At 40.8% G+C, this 16723-nt stretch overlaps 1 protein-coding gene across 1 annotated transcript in view; it reads right to left on the reverse strand.

The window, feature by feature from the left end:
• The window catches only part of LOC122435269 (cytochrome b-245 heavy chain), a 33070-nt gene extending 24599 nt beyond the window's left edge, over window positions 1–8471 (reverse strand). The window contains exons 1-3 of the mRNA XM_043459318.1: window positions 8317–8471; window positions 6049–6144; window positions 4566–4676 (exon numbers count right to left, since the gene is read on the reverse strand). Coding sequence (XP_043315253.1) covers window positions 4566–4676; window positions 6049–6144; window positions 8317–8361 — 252 coding nt within the window. The 5' untranslated portion in view covers window positions 8362–8471. The remainder of the gene's footprint in view (window positions 1–4565; window positions 4677–6048; window positions 6145–8316) is intronic.
• Between the last annotated feature and the right edge of the window lie 8252 nt (window positions 8472–16723).

Consider the following 16723-nt stretch of genomic DNA (forward strand, 5'->3'; position numbering starts at 1 on the left):
TTTTGAGTCACTTGTGAATTACTACCAGCCACCTACTAATGACCCAAGCTGCCATCATGTACCATAGCTTCTTCACTGAATGACCAGTGACTTCTTTTTTTTAGAAAAATATTTATCTATTTGGCTGTGCTGGGTCTTAGTTGTGGCATGAAGGATCCTCAGTAGAGGTACGCAGGATCTAGCTCCCCAATCAGGGATTGAACCCTGGGCCTCTGTATTGGGAGCATGGAGCCTTAGCCACAGGACCATCAGGGAACTTCCACTCCATTGACTTATAATGGGGAGGTCCTCTGTTACTGTCAGCTAGAGCCTTGCTCAATCTCAATAAGCTAACATTCAAGTGCAAGGGAGATTACTCAGTCACCTTGGCAGATTTCTATGCTTGATTCAAACTGCAAGAGTAAAAAAAATTTTAAAAATCGAGAAACAGAACTACAAACTACAGAACTACATATTTAATGGAGCATAACATTAGCTTCTGTAACATGAGTGTTACGGAAACTTTAAAGTTCTATTTTATGTACACCTGGTCTCACCACAAATGCCATAAATGAATCTGAATTAGATATTTATATGCAATTTGAGAGAAATTGCAAAGCCAGCCTTGACTCTACAGAACTCAGGCAAAGAAGCTGACAGAAACCTGGAAGCATTAGAATATGCGATAAATATGAAGATCACCACTGGATTGGTGTAGCACTGTCTATAATTTTAAAATTCCATGTTTATCTTCTATCTCTTCCATAAAACTCTAAGCTCTCTGAGCTCGTGGCTCATCCATGTCTTACCCTCTACTCACTATGTGTCCCTGTGCTTAGCACATAGTTGGCACTCAACAAATATTTGTTCACTGACAACTCACTAGTTGACAGACTAAGTCAATTAATACACTTTTAGAATAGCATTCATATCTGTTCTTACATTCGCATAATTTCATTTGCTTTTAAGCTAAAAACAACAACAAATAGAAGAAAAAAAGAAACAGCTACAAGACAGGAAGTCTAAGAGCCTTGCCCTGGACCACATGTTAGACAGAGGGCTACATTGAGAGCCTCTGACTCACAGGCTATATAAGGTTATAGAAAAGAGCTCACTCTCTCACATTGCTGTTTCTTTCTGATCTTCAGACTAGAACTTCCATCCAAGCTGAGGTTGTTAAGGTTTCTTTAGGGACTTCTGTCTGCTGAGTCCCACCATTCCCCATTTCCCTCAACAGAGCAGGCTCAGAGTGTTTACCCCTATCTTCCCTGGGAAAGGCCAACCCTGGGGCTTTCTTTCTCCAGCTAACCAGAAGGATTATAAAGCCAATTCTAAAGGATTAAGACCATTAGACACTGAAGTTCTGTGACTGTTTAGTTTTCATAAAGGCCAACTAATAAATCCTTGAATCTACAACATCCTTGCCACTTCTAGGTTAGTTTATTCAGCCTGCCCAAACATTCATATATTTGATGGACTTCCTAAGACCACAAGAGTTTTGAGTTTAGGTGGCAAGTGGGAAAGTGGACAGGCTGTGGGGGCACAAATGCCTGGGTTGGAACCTCAACACTCTCATTGAATTTCATCCCCACCTCACTGGCCTGACATGCAGATTTCATGCAGGTAAGGTTTATGAAGACTCAGTAAGTTGCAGCTGTTACCATTTCCAATGAGTCACAGTACGTCCACTCATTTTAATCCCAACCAGAAAAGAAGGTTCTTTGCCAAGTTCACATTTCAGGTTGGGAAATCTGCAAGGAAGGACACACCCCATCTATAAAAGAATGTTACTTGCTCCTCCTTTTTGAAAAACGCATTCTTTGATGTTCAGGTCTCTCTAGCTAGAGAGCTGAACTTCTCTGCAATTTGAAGAATAGCCTCATTTCACCCTTGTCTTTAGAGACCCTCATGAGAATCTTCACTCCCTTTAGGTCACAGGAAGCCTAAAAGCGGCCATTACAACATGTGCTGATAATAGCCATGAAATGGCAGTGCAATTTGAGCCTGTGGAGTAACAAGGATTTCTTAACAGGCTGTCCTGGTGAAAACACTGCCTGTTTCTCAGGGTTTACTTCCTCTAAATAGAAACTATTTGAACAGGAGGTATTGGGAGAGAATAAAACAGCTACAGTCCCTGAATTTCATTTAGAAAATGTCCAGATGTTGTACTTTACAGGTCGCCCTTCAAGAAAACTTTTCAATTGCCATATGATCCAGCAATTCCACTCCTTGGCATATATCCAGACAAAACTATATATGCACCCCTATGTTCATAGCAGCACTGTTTACAGTAGCTGAGACATGGAAACAACCTAAATAAATGTTCATCAGCAGATGAATGCATAAAGAAGATGTGGTACATATATACAATGAAATATTACTCAGCCATAAAAAAAGAACAAAATAATGCCATTTACAGCAACATAGATGCACCTAGAGATCATCATACTAAGTGAAAAAAGTCAGAAAGAGAAAGAAAAATCCCATATGATATTTATATGTGGAATCTAAAATACGACACAAATGAACCTATCTACAAAACAGAAATGGAATCACAGAAATAGAGAACAGACATGCGGTTGCCAAAAGGGAGGAGTGTGGGGGAGGGATGGAGTTTGGTATTAGCAGATATAAATTATTACATTTAGAATGGATGAACAACAAGGTCCTACTGTATAGAGCAGGGAACTATATTCAATGCCCTGTGATAAACTATAATGGAAGAGAATATAAAGGAGAATGTATATATATGTATAACTTAGTCACTTTGGTATACACTGTAGATTAACACTGTAAATCAATTATACTTCAATAAAAAAGAAAACTTTTCCATCAAATGGAGTTCTACCTCTGTGGTTTCTTAGGTTAAGATTATTTTGGAAATCCTTGTGATCAATGTGTTAGTTATGGCTTGTTAACCCTATATTTGTAAATCAAGTGTTGTATAGTTCTTAAAGAAAAAAAAATCTCCTTAGGATCAATGTGAATTTAGTAAGACTAGGGAAAAGCGAGGTAGAGTTCAAGGCAAGTTCTAATTGTTATTGACAGTTTAGATCACTTTCCGTCCCCCACGGAGTCATTGATTACCAATTAAGATTAACACCTAAGCTATACATTTCAGGTCCAAGTTTACTAGCAAAGCTCCAACTTGACCTCAGGTATCTACCATTTAAAATCCTTACACTCTCATCAAAGTAGATTGCTTGCTTCTCTCCACTATAAATGACTTCTATTTAATAGGTCATTTTTTAAAAAGCTAGTTAATATAAAAGGAGCATTTTATTAAAAGGAAAAACAGAGGCTGCATGCATGCTAAGTCATGTCCAACTCTTTGCAACCCCATGAACTGTAGCTCACCAGGTTCCTCTGTCCGTGGGATTTTCCAGGCAAGAATACTGGAGTGGGTTGCCATTTCCTAATCCAGGGAATCTTCCTGACTCAGGGATTGAACCTGGGTCTCCTGCATTGCAGGCAGGTTCTTTACCACTGAGACGGCAGGGAAGCCTCCAAACAGAGGCAATTAGTCACTAATGAGCAGTGGAATGGGTCCCCCCAGGCATCAGTCCCTAAGTCTGGAAGAGCTACCCTCTGTGGTGTGGTCAGGAATGGCCAACACAGCCAAAGAGAAGCCACAAGTCATGATCAAACAGGGCTTTCAAGAATATGATTTCTTCACCATTTCCTGTGCTTTATATCTCCTACAGGCTTATTTTTATCCTTTATGCCCATACCTGATGCCACCTTCTCTAAGAATTCTTTTTTCATCCCCTGCACCACCTGATATAATTTCCTTTGCCTTTGCTTGATTCCCTGTAGCTCCTTCTTTGTAACATTTTGTGGAACCCATCACATTTTGCTTTGTATCATATTTGAGTATGTATGTAGATTCCAAGTTCCTTGCTTCTCACCTTTGTATAACAATAAGAAATTCGTATACCATTTTACAGATTACAAAAGTTCTTCCTACATAATCTTTTTTTCTTCCAGCATAGTATATTAGGGGTTTAGTAGACTGTTGAAGTGAGGGTGAAAGAGCCTGGGGCATTTAGAAAGCTCTGAACTCCTCAATTCCATGGACCAAACACCTGTCACATTCATTGTATAGTGACTCATGGCTCATTGTTCCCATCTTCTTGGGATATTACCCACCAAAGAGAGTTTCTCTGACTTAAACATTTTGAAAAACATGACACTATGAGATTAATCCCCAAATTTCACATCAGTCTCATAAATTTCTATATGTATGTATATATACAGATATGTCATATTATGTATATCTGTCTGTGTGTGTGTGTGTACATGTACTTTATTGCTATTGTGGAGGTATAGGTAGATTGGTTGTTTTGTTTTTTGGGGGGTTTTGTTTTGTTTTCAATGTCTGTTCCAGGTTAAAAGGTTGTCTCAGGGAGCTCCATTGACAGATAATATAAAAATAGAGAATCAAGCATGGCTTGATTGTATAATGAATATTGTACAGTGGTTGGAATTCTTATAAACCCTTGGTTTGCTTTTCCTATAAAAGGGCGTTGAGCTTGATGGCCTTCGAAATTTTGAGGAACTCAAACTTTGTAAACGTTGGTTCTTACCGCACTGGAACCCCTGAGGAAGGAGAGCAGATTTCGACAGACAGGCAGCAGAATCAGCATGCAGTTGAAATTCAGGCAGGCTGCAGGGGCTCTGGCCAGGGCCAGCGCTGACTGAAAAGGGCAGGATGAAAAGCAGGTGACTCTTGTGGGCCCAGAACACTCCCCCATCTCACTCCGGCCCCCCAACCTCCAGGCTTCCCAGCAAGCATGAGGACCATACTCCAGAGACATCAAGTTATCTGGGAACGAAGGTTCTTCAGAGCCAAGGACTTATTTTTAAGGCCTTGCTCCCCACCCCAACATTTTTATTATGAACATTTTCAAACACAAAGAGAATCTGAAATAATTTCACAATGAATACCTGTTTATTCATCTCCCTTTTACATTTTATGAAGCTTGCTTTAGCAAATGTCTATTAATCTATCCATTCATCTGCCTACCTCTGTATCCATCCATCCATCAATGCATCTATTTTTGATGCATTTCCAAGTTGCAGACATTAGTTCACTTCCTCCTAAATACCTCAGTATGCATATCATTAAATAGAGTTCAGTATAGAAACTGGGGCTTTGTAAAGAAGATTTTCTTAGCACTTAGACTAACCTCAACAGTAACTAAGTTGGTATGGCATAATGCTTTGGCATTAAAACTGTTCCTTGTAATGCCTAAAGAAACTGCATATATGCAATTAAATATGGGGGGGGGAAATGCAAAAGGAAATCATCCTTTTCAGCATCAACCTGAATAAATTAACAACAATTATAATAACATAGTATAATTATATGCTATAAGTATTTATGCATATGATGCATAATACATATTATAATTAGCATCATTAAGTAATCAATTTGTGGTTTCAGCATGATGTAACAAATGACATCCTCTGAGGCAACCCTAATTGTAATTATTTCATTTATGATGAAGAAGAACTCTGGCAGTTCAAGGAAACTGAGAATGCTAATAGACCCAAGGAAAGGCAGGGGCCTTTGCTCCGCCAGTCTAGTCAACAGATGTGACCTTTGGGCAAGTTCCTCAAAGGCTCCATACGTAGGGAGAGGTTTATTTCCTGAAGATTATTTCATAACATGTCACTAGGGCTTTTCATGCAAAAAAGTAGTAGGAATTGATGATTTAGAGAATACAGACAGTCCCACTTGTGCTACCTGTATCACCCTGGATGGATCTCTTCAAGCTGGCCATCCATTCCAGAGTCAGTATTAGATTTCTCCTTTAAGCTAAACAGGTACACAGTAGTTCTTGGGAGGGGAAGGTTGCTGCTGGGACCTTCTGCCAGCCTTCTGTTTGTCCCATACTGGAGGACCTAAAGACTCTTGCTCAGGGGGTTGCAATGGAGGGACTGAGGCCGATGGTGCTGTTGGGTTGGTCAGAATATTTCTTTAAAATGTTAAGAGGAATAGGGACAAGAATCTCTGATGAGACATGGGAGCCAGCCAATACCATGGGAAATGGAACTTATACTTACCCCAAGAAGTTTTCGAGTGTAAAAGAACTTATCTGGAATATCATAAACCCGGTAGTACCAGACAAAGAGGAAGACGTTCATTCCCAGCCATACCAGCTGCACAAATAGAAATGGTTGCGTGAAGTTTTCAAGTTTCAACAAGCAAATTTCACACCAAGTTGGAGTCAGACCAGGGTCAGGACTTACCCCATGGACAGGCCTCAGTAAAGGTGGTTACAAAGCTGGGTGGAACCAGCTTCGAACCAGCTCTTTCCTGCCAAGGTGTCTCTGCACTTTGGTAGTAACCTTTCCACTCTGTCTTGTCCCCTGTGACTGTTCTACTACTTGGCCACTATGCTGTCATTATCTATCTCTTCTTGTTTCTTTCTCCTCCTCTTAGGTTGATAGATGATAGCAAGTGACTCAAAGGGAAAGGAATCTGTTACTATGCTGTTTCTCACACCAGGAGGACTCTGGGTTTGATTCTCAATTCTCACAGGTGGAAGATCTCCCTCAGTCACACATCATCTTGCCCCAGTTAGTGGGACTCTCCTCAGTCTTTAATTCTACTTGATGAATTTTGCTTCAAGGAGCATCAATGAGGGGATGACTGCATGCTAAGCTGCTTCAGTCATGTCTGGCTCTTTGTGACCCTATGGACTGTAGCCTGCCAGGCTCTTCTGTCCATGGGATTCTCCAGGCAAGAGTACTGGAGTGGGTTGCTATGCCCTCGTCCAGGGGATCTTCCCAGCCCTGGGAATGAACCTGCATCTCTTGTGTCTCCTTCATTGGCAGGCAGGTTCTTTACCAATAGAGCCACCTGGGAAGCCCAAGGGGATGAGAGGCATGGGATTTATTATTATTATTATTATTAAAAGGAGATCCTTCTAGACTGTGAGTGTCCATTTCATCTCAAGCACTGACTGCATTCAACAGTGACTCTGCCTGGTGCTCTACCTTCAGGTCCCCAGTGGCTATCTTTTCTTAACAGTGCTTTCAGCTTATTTAATGTCCTTCAATGCTGGAGAACAGTCTCTCCTTATAAAAAAGAAGGTGCTAAAACCACTTCTCCATTTTCTAACTTTGTCATGTTTATTCTTGATTTCCAAGCTGTGTCTTCACTTTCAAGTATATGAATGCATAATTTAGATAGAGGTCATTTCCCTGGGAAAACTGTGGTAAGGGCTAAAAGTATAATTTGAACTTAGTTTCTATAGGAGTCATCTGTTCTTAAAACAGAAATGAGCAATCAACTTAAGAACTTTGAGTCCTCAGAACAATTCTGTATTTCATTAGTGTTAATTTGGCTTGATTTTTTTAAATGAAAAAGATATTGTGGCTTTTATTTTACTTGTGCCACTTGTTTCTACCTCTCCAGTTAAAATAGTCATATTTACTTCATGACAAAGTCTTTCAAAAATTTCATTCATAGGTGTCCTTTTTAAAAATCTGAATAATGCTTTTATTGACTACTGGAAAAGCTACTTATAAATCATATTTCTATCATCCCAACCATCTGTGATTGCTTTGCTGAGACCACCACCTTAAAATAATAGTTGATATTTGTTATGTCAAAAACTAAAGAAATCAACATGTCTATTAGAAAAATCACCATAACTTTACTTAAAAGTTGTTTCTCATGACACATTATATTAATTTACATGTAACTATGTGTAATATATATCATACAAACATTATACACATATATCTAGTTTACTTCAATTTCTTTTCCTTGACTTTTTTAAAAAAACTTCACAAATAACTAAAGTTTACCTCAGAAGAAAGAAGATACTTCTTTAAAAGAGAAAATTGAGAAATTCAATTATTTTTGGTGTAATTACTGAACATACAGGCCAATTTCCCGTACATCAGCCAATCTTGTGTTTATTATTTGGAAAACTGTATAAAGTTTCAATTGCCCATTTTTAGGTGGTCTAAGTACATAGAAAAATAGAAAAATTTGCTTCTGAGTTAACATTGTAACCAATTCATATTCAGGGATCGTTATCATGAAATGTCTTCTACTCCCACTGTGAAATGCTGGCTAATTTAGTACTTCTAAAAAATTCCAGAAATAAACTAGGCGAAGTGAGCCCCTAGATGCATTCCTTCCATGAGTAAATTTGGAAGAATGGACTCATTCTGTATCCATCAGATGGATGCATGCTCACATAAATAAGTTTCAACACAATTTCTCAAACGAAAGAAATAAAGCTTTGCTCTATTTTCATTTTCAAGAGAACGTAGACAAGTTAGAGAATTTGTAATTTCTTTCTTATTGGTACTTACAATGACAAAGATGGAGATGCCCTCATTCACAGCCCAGTTCCCCATGGTAGCAGAGGTTCAATGCCTTGAGTTTGCCTTTCTTCTCTGCTATGCTTCTTCTTCCCATGAGGAAATGAAAACAGCAGCCTTGGGGCAATATGTTTCCTTTTCTATTATCAGAAATTAGCTAATCATTGGTCAACTGAAAAGCTTGTTTCCATAACAAATTTAAATCTTCAAACCACAAAAAAAAAGACAGAAAAAAAGTCTACAATGATCCAATCACAATTAAACATAATGAGAAATGAAACTAATTTCTACAATGGAGAGACAAATAACAGTGTAATTCATGGTGAATTACACAGTGATTTAATTTCTGGACTGACTGGTTAGCAAATGGCAATTTTTAAAAAGTCACCCAACTAGCCATGACTTCGTGTTAGGTAAAAAAAAAATAATTAGATAGATGTGATCTTTTTTGATAGGCTGGAGAAGCATTTATAATCTTACTGAGAAAAATAACAATAGTGATGGCTGATATTTATACCATGCTTACATTATGCCAATTTTCTAAGATACATATGTGTGTATGTGTATGTATACACACACACACACACACACATACATATATAAAAGTTGATACACATCTATGTGTGTGTCTACACACAAAGGCACCCATATACACACATATATAAATTCAGTATGTAAATAAATTAATTTGATTCTAATATTCCACCTTATAAAGTAGTTTCTATTATTATGATTACATTTACAGAGGAGGAAACTGAGACCCAGAGCAGTTAAGTTACTTGGCCAAGGTCATGCAATTAGGAAACTGTGGAGTTGGGATTTGAAACCTAAATAATTTGGCCATACTTTTACCATGATACCAAAATAAAAAAGCCTGACAGTGGCAACCCCGTCCCAAATCACTTCCAAAACAACTATGGGAAAAGAAAACAACAAACAGGCCAAAATGTTTGGATGGCTGTAGTAGTCCCAGGTTGACAGGCCGTTTTTTTAGGCAGGATAGGTAAACAGGGTCAGAACAAAGGTATGTTCTAGGTGGTGGACGTCAAAAGTCTGATTTAGCATTTTTTCCCCCCTGACTCCCACCCAGTCTTCAGGAAATGAAAGAGACAGAATGGTAGGGTGGTAATGCCACTGTGAGTTCAAAGTTGACTAATTGCATCAAGGTGGTTGTACAACAGCTAGAGCAGACAGAGAGATAAAAGAAGAAACTGGAGGAGCAAACGGGAAAAATAGAAGAAAAAAGAGAAAGAGAGGCCTGAACTATTTGGGGTGGTGTCTGCTGAGGCACTTGAGACAACCTGCAGAATTGTGACCATGAGTAAAGTAATTCTTTTTCACCTTTTAATATTTAAGGAAAGGTATTCAACTGTGACTTTCTGCATGGCTCTTGAATCATGCGTAACCCACATCAAGGACAGTCAGCTTCATGGTTCAGTTACACACAGAGATAATCAAAGAAACACAGACAATCAAGTTATGTGTCAGTAATTTGCCTCTCTGCTCTGGGACCTATTCCTCACCCTTTCTTTGTTCTGTTCTGTTTTAGAGAGAGTTGTATTTGCCAGGCTCCTTGGCCCTCTGGCTTCTGGGATGGTCAGTCAAACTGGAGGATGAGGAGCAGGCGAGGAGTCACAGTGCTTCTTCCCCTGGCTTGCAGCTTCAAGAGGTGTCTCAGAAGTGCTTGCTTTTAACCAGAAACCCCAGCTCCCACCAGTCAGCCTTTCTCCCTGTGGCCTGAGCTCCTGTTGGCCATCACCACTATAGGTCCAGCTCCTATCAGATGGCCCTCGCTTCTGGGCTTGAGTTACACCAACTCCTCCCAGGCTCCCTCCAATCCAGAGGGCAGTCACCACTTCCTGTAGCTGGTAATCTTTTTGTTGCCTCTACACCCACATTGGGATTCTCCACTTTCACGTCATCCATGTAACAAATCCCTGGTATGAAATTCCCTCTGTTGAAACAGGGTGGTTTCTGTTTTTCTGACTTGACTTTGCCTGATACAGAAAGTAATTCAGACCTGTACTCATTTTCTCATGGAATTAAAGAAGTGAGGCATGTATGCCTAACGAGGAATAAAACACCTTAAAATCTGCGCTCTCTCTTCCTGCCACTCTCAAACTCTTCCACGGGGATGATTCCTGCTCCATCAGGGTCTTTGAAACTTACCCAAGTAGTCCATCGACAGATGAAAGGATGAAGAAGATGTGCTACACAAATACAATGGAATATTGTGCTATGCTTAGTTGCTCAGCTGTGTCCGAATCTTTGTGACCCTATGGACTGTAGCCCACCAGGCTGTACAGTCCATGGGATTCTCCAGGCAAGAATACTGGAGTGGATTGCCATGCTCTACTTCAGGGGGTCTTCCCAACCCAGGGATCAAAGCCAGGTTTCCTCCGCTGCAGGCAGATTCTTTACCATCTGAGCCACCAGGGAAGCATATTACTCAGCCATAAAAAAGGAAAGAAATGGGGTCATTTATAGAGACGTGGATGGACCTAGAGCCTGTCGTATAGACTGAAGTAAGTCAGAAAGAGAAAAACAAATATCATGTATTAACACATATATGTGGAATCTAGAAAAATGGTTCAGATGAATCTATTTGCAGGGCAGGAATAGAGATGCAGATGTAGAGATCGGACGAGTGGACATGGTGGGGGGATGGGATGAATTGGGAGATTAGGACTGACATATATACATTACCATGTGTAAAACAGACAGCTAGTGGGAACCTGCCATATAGCACAGGGAGCTCAGCTTGGTGGTCCGTGGTGACCTAGAGGGGTGGGGTGGGGGTGTGTGTGTGAGGGAGGTCCGAGAGAGAGAGGATATATATATATATATATAAACATAAAGCTGATTCACTTCATTGTACAGCAGAAACCTACACTACATTGTATAGCAACTATACCCCAATTAAAAACAAAAACAAAACAAAACTTGCCAAAGTCTTCCCCTCTCCACCCCTCCCCGCTTCTCTCTTTCCTAACCTACTGGCTGATCATCCCTTTGCCCTACCTATCTTAAACTTCAAGTCTCTCCCACATTTTGTCATCTACCTCCCAAGGACCGTGCTCTGCTGGGGCAGCAATTACAAGGGGACCATAGTTACTCATATACTAGGAAAGAATGCTCCTTGAACATTTCCTAACTCCTTTCCCCTCCCTCCACAGTTTGAGAAGAAAATTCAAAAAAGAATATTTTTATGGGTGATCAACCATTCCTTCCTATGGCTTCTTTTTTCTCCTTTATAAAAGTAATCACAGGGCTGTGAGTAGAGATGTCTTGAGAGACTTAACCTCGATCAGTTTCACAGCTGGAGGAAGAGAGCTCAGTTGCAATGAAGAGTAAAATCTTTCTTTTATAGCAAGTAACTTCCCTTTTGAGAACACTGTTCAAGTTAATTTCAATGTGCTCTGCTCTTGAAAAGACAAGCAGAAAGTTTGATAAAGGAGCAACAGGTATTGGTTGACTGGTATTGACTGGACATGGAGAATGAAGAAAATTGAACCTCTATGCATCAGCTAACAGTTTATCTTCTCCCGGTCACTTGGGCTTCCATTGCCTCCTAAGCTGTTAGTGTCAAGTTAGACTGTGATGAATGCAAGAAAGTGTTCAACCCTTCTAGCAGGCAGTAATGACAATGACCAACACCATCAGCTTGTGATTGAAATCCTAGACCCCTCTTGCAGAGGGAAAAAAGAGAGAAGCAGACCCATGTCTCCAGGAGATCCCTAGATTTTGCAATCTGAGTATAATTCTTTCCCAATTTGTCAAAATAAAAAAGTATGTGAAAGTGAAAGTTGCTCAGTCATGTTTGACTCCTTGCAATCCCATGGACTGTAGCCCATCAGGCTCCTCTGTCCATGGAATTCTCCAGACAAGAATACTGAAGTGGGTAGCCATTCTCTTCTCCAGGGCATCTTTCTGACCCAGGGATCGAACTTGGGTCTCCTGCACTGCAGGCAGATTCTTTGCCGAATGAACCACCAGGGAAGCTTTGTCAAATTAAAAAAAAAAAAAAGTATACTAAAGTTATTTCCAGAAGGACGTATGGAATGGTGAAGAAAGGCAGGTATGTTATTGCACCAAGATTCCTGAGAAATTTCATTCCTGGTAATGAAGAAAAATGGATTTCTATTCTTATTATTTCTACTGTGCAAGCTATGTTCCCACTCTCTATGCATCCATGAGTTACATGGCCCCACTTCCCTTGCTTAAGGATGATTAATGAGAGGACTTCATCCTCCTGGAAATAGTAACTCAGGGATGGGTATTTGACCCAAATGAGGCCAATGAGAGTTCTTTTTGCACAAGGAGGGAGTTTTTAGGGTCTGTGGAGGCGAGAGAGTGAAGCTTTTTTCTTTGTTCTTTGTGAATATGCATGTATGCGGCTGCCACTGACCATCTCTACTACTTCGTGCCAAGAAGCTGCGTAAGAATCATGCCAACACAAAATCAGATCAGTAGTTGGGGAAGCAGCGAGAGGTCTGGAGACAAATATAACAGCATTTGCTTTCTGGGTCTGATCTACCTGAGACACTTGGATATCTCAGTTATTCTTACAGATTGGGTTCCCTGGAAGTACATTCCAAGTTGGAGACGAGGTCTCAGGAGTTGGATCTGAGAGTGTCTTTGGAGGCACACGCCCGCATAAAGGAAGGAAACAAGAAAACAGCAGTGGGCAGAAGGAGAAGCTGAATTATCATGTGGTCATAAGAAGGCCTCAGCAACCCTGTGGGGAGATGTGAAGCTGGGATGAATGCATGATCTTGGGCAAGACGGTGCTCTTCACTAAGACACTCCCTGGACGTGTCGACAGCAGGGGAGTAAGTCTTTCACTTTTGAAGTTGCCACATTATAGTATAATACCCAGTTACACAAGCCATAAATTCCTATTTTTAAGGGGAAGAAAAAACAGTTTGAGTTGGCTTTCTACCACTTATACCTAGAAGGGTTCCTACTAAAGCATGTTGCAATGGAAACCACGTTTTATTCCATAACCACAGTCTCAAAGGTTTAGTGAAAGTTGAATAAGGCTGCTGGAATGGGATCCAGATATTCTATTTCTTGTTTGAAGGAGAAAATAGAGTAAAAGAAGAGACAGTCAGGGAGGAAGGCATTAAGAACATGGTTTTACCTGATATTTTATTTATTAGAAAGTGAAAATGTCTGGTGATGAGGATTTAAAATTTAACTCTTTAGATTGTGATTTGCATACATTTATTCACAAGAATAAGGAAGAAAATGAGGAAAGCTTACCTATTTTTTCCCACTAATCATTGATTTGAATTTAAAACTTTCGAGGATACTTCCTGTGTAAATAATTTGTTTTTTCTTGAAAAAAATCTATTTTTACAGGCTTTAGCTAGGTCCTAACAATGGCTAACATTTGTAAAGCATTTTACACATGCCAAGTGCCTGACATGCTTTATCTCATTCACTTTTCACAGTCACATTACAAAGTGTGCAAACCTATCATATCCATTTGAAGTAGGATGAATATTGTGTGTTAGTCACTCAGTTGCATCCGACTCTATGCGACCCCATGGACTGTAGCCCTCCAGGCTCCTTTGTCCATGGAATTCTCCAGGCAAGTATACTGGATTGGGTTGCCATTTCCTTCTCCAGGGCATCTTCCCGACCCAGGATCAAACTGAGGTCTCCTGCATTGCAGGCGAGTTCTTTACAATCTGAGCCACCAGGGAAGGTATTGCACCCCCACCCACCGCCTCAGCCAAAATGTCTAGGTACTGATTCCCAGAACCTATGAATATGTTACTTTACATGGTTAAAGTAACTTTAACTTTACTTTGAAGACATGATTGAGTTAAAAATTTTGAGATGGCGAGATTATCAGGGATTACTCTGAGTAGGCCAATGTAATCCCAAGGGCCCTTATTTGAAGGAGGCAGGAGGTTCAGATGCATTGAGAGAGGATATGAGGGATGAAGCAGAATTCAGAGAGCAGAGAAGATGCTATGTGGCTGACTTCGAAGATGGAGGAAGAAGCCTCGAACAAAGGAATGGAAGGAACACAGCTCTAGGATCGCTAAGAGGCAAGGAAACAGATTTTCTTCTGGAGCCTCCAGAAGGAATGAAGGCCTGCTGACACCTTGATTTTAACCCCATGAAATGGATTCCAGACCTCTGACCTCCAGAACTGCAAGAAAGTAAGTTTGTGCTGATTTAAGCCAGTCGTTTGTGGAAATTTGTTACAGCAGCAATAGAAGACTCATATCCCTCTTTAAAGACCAGAGATAAGAGCCGTGAGGAGATAAAGTAGCTTGCCCAGAATCACACGGCTGCTTGATGCTGGAGCTGAGATTTGAATGCTGTGGGCAGTCTGATGCATCACTGCTTATTCATGCTGCCAGAATCATTTTGTAAAGCTAGGGCTTCCTTGTCAATAATAAAGTCATTTATTTTGGAGCATCAGCCTCTGTCCCAAGATCCCTGGATCAGCCTCTGTCCCAAGATCCCTGGATTGAACTCTGCTATCCTGCTGTTAGTTTGCAACACATAGCTCTCCCACCTAGGACTGACCAGAATTGCCCTTGATTTCCAGCCTCCCTCTGACAGTCTAGATGTGGCTGATGGTTTCCTGCAGTAACCATTGGCATGCAGGACTGGCTCCACCCAAGAAGCCTGAAGGAGTCTGTTAGAGCCACAAGGGTGACTCCGTACAACCAGTTTCTGCGTATTTCACCTTGACCCGAAGCAGGAAAACTCTCTCTGTGTTTCCACTATCACTTTTCCTTGCCCTAGGAGGTATCTGAGCTCTCACAGCCCCACTTGCAGCAGTTAGCAAGGGTTCATTCTGGAGAAGATGTTAATCAGTCACTTCAGTGTTAGCCGGGCTTCCCAGGTGGCTCAGAGTGTAGAGAACCTGCCTGCCAATGCAGGAGATGCAGGAGATGCGGTTCAATCTCTGGGTCGGGAAGATCCTTGCCTGGAGAATCCCATGGACAGAGGAGCCTGGCGGGCTACAGTCCATAGGGTCGCAAAGAGTTAGGCACGACTGAGCAACTAAACATCATCATTGTCATCACAAGTGTCAGCCACATGTGAGAGGCAAGTGTCAGTTCTTGTAGGACCACTGGAATTGAAATAGGATTCTCTCCAAGAGAAAAGGCATCTTCATTTCACGTGAGCCTGAGGTCTAGTTCCCTTGACAGTTTCACCAAATAATGTCTAGCCTAACAAAACTATTAATAATAGGGTCTGACTGCTTGCTAAGGAGAAACTGAAGATATTTCACGTCAATACTTGTAGCCACATGCAAACATCTATTAAGATATATAATCACAGTACAGTTGTCAAAATTAGGAGATACAACACAAATACAATATTATTGTGTAATCTACAGTTCATGGAGTTTACCAACTGCCCTTTTTGTGATTTGTTTTTGTGCTCTGGAATCTAGTCTAAGATCACATATGGAATACAGTTGTCATGTACCTCTGGGGCTCCTTTAATCTGGACCAGTTCCTGAGTTTTGATTTATTGATTTTTCCTGATTGTGGCATTTTTGAAGAATATAGGCTGGTTATTGCATAGAATGTCCCTCCTTTGATGTACTGCATTTGTTTATGACTAGACTCAACTTACGCCTTTTGGGTGGGAATATGCTAGAAATGGCAAGTGTCCTTGTCATAGCATCACATCAGAGAAGCACATGATGTCAGTCTGTCACATTGCTGATGATGACCTTTCTCTTAGGTAACACACAGAGAAATCTTTAAGAGTAAATGTAGGCCATTTATTTTCAAATGGTTCAAAAACAATAACCATGATCGTGGAAATCTGACAAAATGATAATAGCTGATAAATCTGGGTGAACAGCACACTGGGTTTCTTTGTCCTGTTCTGATAACTCTACTGCAGGCTTGACATCATTTTTAAATAAAGCAGCTTAAAAATCTGACACATTAGAAGCTGTCTTCAGTATGTACAGATTGCTCTGGCACTGGGAGGGCAGCATTGGTTTGGGGGGGTGCTGCTTTTTGTGAGGGAAGGCACTTCAACGGGCTTGTTGGTGATTCAAAGGCATTGCTTGGTCAAGGGGTTAGAGGTAAAGTCAGAGAAAAAAAAGCTAAGCTGCTTAGCATAATACAACGAAAGGATGATGTCCTTGAATGGAGAAACTTATAGTGTTACCTTGATATGAGGCTTGCACTGGAGACGGTGAAATAGAGTGTCCTGGAGGACAGAAGTGTTTCTCACAGAGATGAGTAACAGGCCCAAGAACAGAACAGAGTATCTGGCCCAAGAGAGGACACGGGCAGGTAGCCCTAGTGGTTAGGACTTCATGCTTCCAATGTAGGAGGCACCAGTTTGATACCTCGTCAGGGAACTAAGATCCTATATGCCTTGTGGCATGGCCGGTGGGGGT

Source organism: Cervus canadensis, chromosome X (genome assembly GCF_019320065.1).
Source record: "Cervus canadensis isolate Bull #8, Minnesota chromosome X, ASM1932006v1, whole genome shotgun sequence".
In the NCBI taxonomy this organism is placed as follows: Eukaryota; Metazoa; Chordata; class Mammalia; order Artiodactyla; family Cervidae; genus Cervus; species Cervus canadensis.